This window comes from Gekko japonicus, unplaced genomic scaffold (assembly GCF_001447785.1).
Source record: "Gekko japonicus isolate JY-2015 unplaced genomic scaffold, Gekko_japonicus_V1.1 scaffold1756, whole genome shotgun sequence".
NCBI classification, from domain to species: Eukaryota; Metazoa; Chordata; class Lepidosauria; order Squamata; family Gekkonidae; genus Gekko; species Gekko japonicus.
This window is the reverse complement of record NW_015165871.1, coordinates 31,328-34,723: the sequence shown is the minus strand read 5'-3', so window position 1 is coordinate 34,723 and position 3,396 is coordinate 31,328. Positions and strand designations below refer to the sequence as shown.

General features: G+C 59.2%; 1 protein-coding gene across 1 annotated transcript in view; it reads right to left on the bottom strand.

The window, feature by feature from the left end:
• HTRA2 (HtrA serine peptidase 2) overlaps positions 1-3,386 on the bottom strand; it is a 5,922-nt gene extending 2,536 nt beyond the window's left edge. The window contains exons 1-6 of the mRNA XM_015411253.1: positions 3,266-3,386; positions 3,073-3,103; positions 1,092-1,296; positions 539-733; positions 366-398; positions 7-22 (exon numbers count right to left, since the gene is read on the bottom strand). Of these exons, the coding sequence (XP_015266739.1) occupies positions 7-22; positions 366-398; positions 539-733; positions 1,092-1,296; positions 3,073-3,103; positions 3,266-3,386 (601 nt within the window). The remainder of the gene's footprint in view (positions 1-6; positions 23-365; positions 399-538; positions 734-1,091; positions 1,297-3,072; positions 3,104-3,265) is intronic.
• Between the last annotated feature and the right edge of the window lie 10 nt (positions 3,387-3,396).

Genomic DNA, 3,396 nt, shown 5'->3' with positions numbered 1-3,396 from the left:
TGACGCCAATCACCTCCCCGTCCTAGGAGAGGACAGCGTCACCGTGGCAGCGCTCTGAAGACCCATTCGCATGAAAAGCAGCCCCCCCCACGGGCTGCAAAGGGGGGGGGCTGCAAAGGGGGGAGGGGCCCCCCCTGTGGCTCGCAGGCCGTCCAATGACACCCCTGGGCTCCCCTCACCCAAGGACACAGCCGGGCCTGGGCTGGGAAGAGAACTGCAGCCTGCTCAAGGAGGAGAAGCCGCCTCTCCCCCGCCCCCCAAGCAGCCAGAAGGAAGAGGCAGAAGCCCCCGCCCCCACCCCCGGGCGCCCAGCCCCAGGAAAAACCGGCCAGGTGCCTGTCACGTGCAGAGCACTGGGAACTTACCAGGTTGACCAGCGGGCCACCAGAGTTCCCAAACTGTGGAGGGGAAAGGAAAGGTATCCTGAGGAGCCACTCCGTGGGCTCTTGCAGAGGAAGGCCCGAGCCCCTCCCGTGCGGCAGATGCAGCACCCCCAGTCAGAGAAGCTCCAGAGGGGACAAGACCACAGGAGCCTTACGTCGATGGCAGCGTCTGTCTGGATGTACTCCATGTCCGAAGCGGCCAGGCCCAGTTCTCGCCCTCCTCGCTGGACCGAGCTGACGATGCCGGACGTGACGGTGTTCTGGAGGGCAAAAGGGCTGCCCATGGCCACCACAAACTCACCCTGGCGCACCTCTGATGAGCGGCCCAAGGGCAAGGTGGGCAGGGGGTGCTGAGGGGAGAGGAAGAGGCTGACGTTGGGGGCGGCACTTGGCTGCAGCATCCCCCTGAGCCAAAGAGATCCGGGGGGGGGGGGGAGTGGTTTGGACCATCACTGGGTCACCCACCCTCCGGAGCCAAGAATCCCCAATCAGACTAGCTCACGGATGGAGGAGCTGCCTTCCTCTGTTGCATGGGGCTGGAAGGATCTGGAGCCACTTCTTCCATCACACATGCAACCCAGAATCTGTGTGCGTGTGTGGTTCTACAATGTTCCCAGCTTCCAAGGTTAAAAAACGCCTCCTGCCCTACCCCAGGACACCCGGAGACCCACATCCCTCCCTCCCCAGGGTTTGGCAAAAGCCAGGCACCTTGGGGTCGATCTTGATGGTGGCGATGTCCGCGACCGGGTCTACCTGCCGCACGACTGCATTGTAGAGCTCCCCGCTGGCCAGCCGCACCCTCACCCGCCTGCGGTTTGCCACAACGTGGGCATTCGTCACAATGAGGCCATCTGCAGACACCACAAAACCAGAACCATTGGAGATGGGTAACTCACGCCCCGAGAATGGATGCCTGAGGACAACAGGAGAAGACGACGGGCAATCACACACTCCAAGTGGGGCGCACGCATGCCACCCAGCACCAGTACCCAAGGAGAGGCCTGAGCCCTGGGGAGGGCCTGGCGATGGCTGCCCAGCAAGAGGCCCTTTTCCAGGTCACACCGGCAGGAGGGCGGCTGTGGAGGAGCATCCTCCCAGGGAGCAGGAAGAGCCCTCCTCCTGCCAAGGCTCCACTCAGCTCTTCTGGGCCCAGAGCGAGGCCACCCAGAGCGGCGGGCACACTGCCTCCCCAGCATCTGCCTGGATCGAACTTCAGTGCGTCTCTTGCCCATCTCCTGCGGCCCAAGAGGGCTGGCTCTCCATCCGGCCTGACCTGAGGGCGAGGGGAACCGCTGAGCAGCCCGAGACCATGAGTTCCCTCACCGCCTACGGGAGCACGATGCCCCTCCTCCTCCCCCCTGGCCATTCACGTTTCTGTCTGACTTAGAGAGACAACATTTTCAAAACATTTGAAGACACGGGGCGGGGGAAATCCCCCCCCACACACACACACACAGTTTTCGGGGAAACTTCGAAACGTATGCTATACTTGCTTGCCTAACAAATCTAAACTTATTTTACAGATTTAACACCACAGAACAGCTCAAATTCAATTCAGTCACACCTCAGAGCCCAACCAGATTCTCAGAGTAGGGACTTTCAGCAGTCACAGGCAGCTAAAAGACCAGCGGCAAAGAGGTGGAATAGACGGACAGTTCTCACAGTGGGAGGAAGTCAGCACTGAGGTCCCACAAGGATTGGTCTTGGGGCCGGTGCTGGTGAGTTTATTCATGAAGGATCTGGGACGAGGGGTGAGTCGTGTCGTGGCCAAGTTGGCAGAGGAGTATTCAGGATGCTGACCTCCAAGAGGACCGCCACAAACTAGGGGAGGGGGCGGCAATGGGGCAAATGAAATCCAGGGCTGGTTAAGTGTCAAGGCGAGGCCCATTGGGACAAAAGGTCCCAGCTTCAAGTCTAGGTGAATGGGGCCTAAACTAGCAGAGAATGGGAGGGGAAAAGATCTTGGGGTCGTAGTGGATGGCTCAATGAAAGTGTCAACCCAGTGTGCTACAGCACTGAAAAGGGCAAACTCTGTGTTAGGGATTATCATGACTAAAACAGCCACTATTGTAATGCCCCTGTATAGATCTATGGTGCGGCCTCATTTGGAATACCGTGTACAGCTCTGCTCACTGCATCTCCAAAAGGACACTGCAGAGTGGGGAAAAGTAGAGAGAAGGGCAACCACGTGATTAGAGGGTTGGAACACCTTCCCTAGGAGGAAAGGCCAAAGACTCTGGGACTTTCCAGGTTAGAAAAGAGACAACTAAGGGAGGACATGAGAGATGACAGTAAAATTACACAAGGGGTGGGAGAGTTTTTTCCCTTTCCCAAACTACTAGAACCCAGGGGCACCCAATGAAGCGGATGGGCAGTAGGTTCAGGACGGACAAAAAGAAATACCTCTTTCCACAGAGAGTGATGAAAATGTGGAATTCGCTGCCAGAGGGTGTAGTGGTGGCCACGGGAATAAACAGCTTTAAGAGGGGGTTGGATAGATTCATGGAGAGTAAGTCTATCAATGGCTACTAGTCATGGTGGCTGAGGGGAGCGCCTCCACGTCCAGAGGCAGCGAACCTCTGAATCCGAGCGCCAGGAGGCAACCTCAGGGGAAGGCCTCGGCCTCCACAGCCCCGCTGTTGGCCCTCCAGAGGAAGTGGCTGGCCCCTGTGTAGGTGGACCCCCTCACCGGTCTGATCCAGCAGGGCTCTTCTCCGGCTCTTAAAGTTCCCTTTGCCAGAACTGCAAACTGCTGCACACCACTCAACATCCCCCCTGCGGTGCATTCGCAGTGCAGGAAACGCTCTGCCAGGCGGGCTTCCCCCAACCAAAAAGGCAGCATCCCAGAAGGGATTTCCCGGGACGGCCCAACACTGACCAGCCTTTCCCTTGGAGGAGGAGGAGGAGGAGGAGGAGGAGGCGGCCGAGAGGGACCAGGCCCGCCGACAGAGAGAGCGGCCCGGGTGCGAAGCCAGCTGGGTGACCCGCGGCCTGACGCTCCATCCCCCCCCCC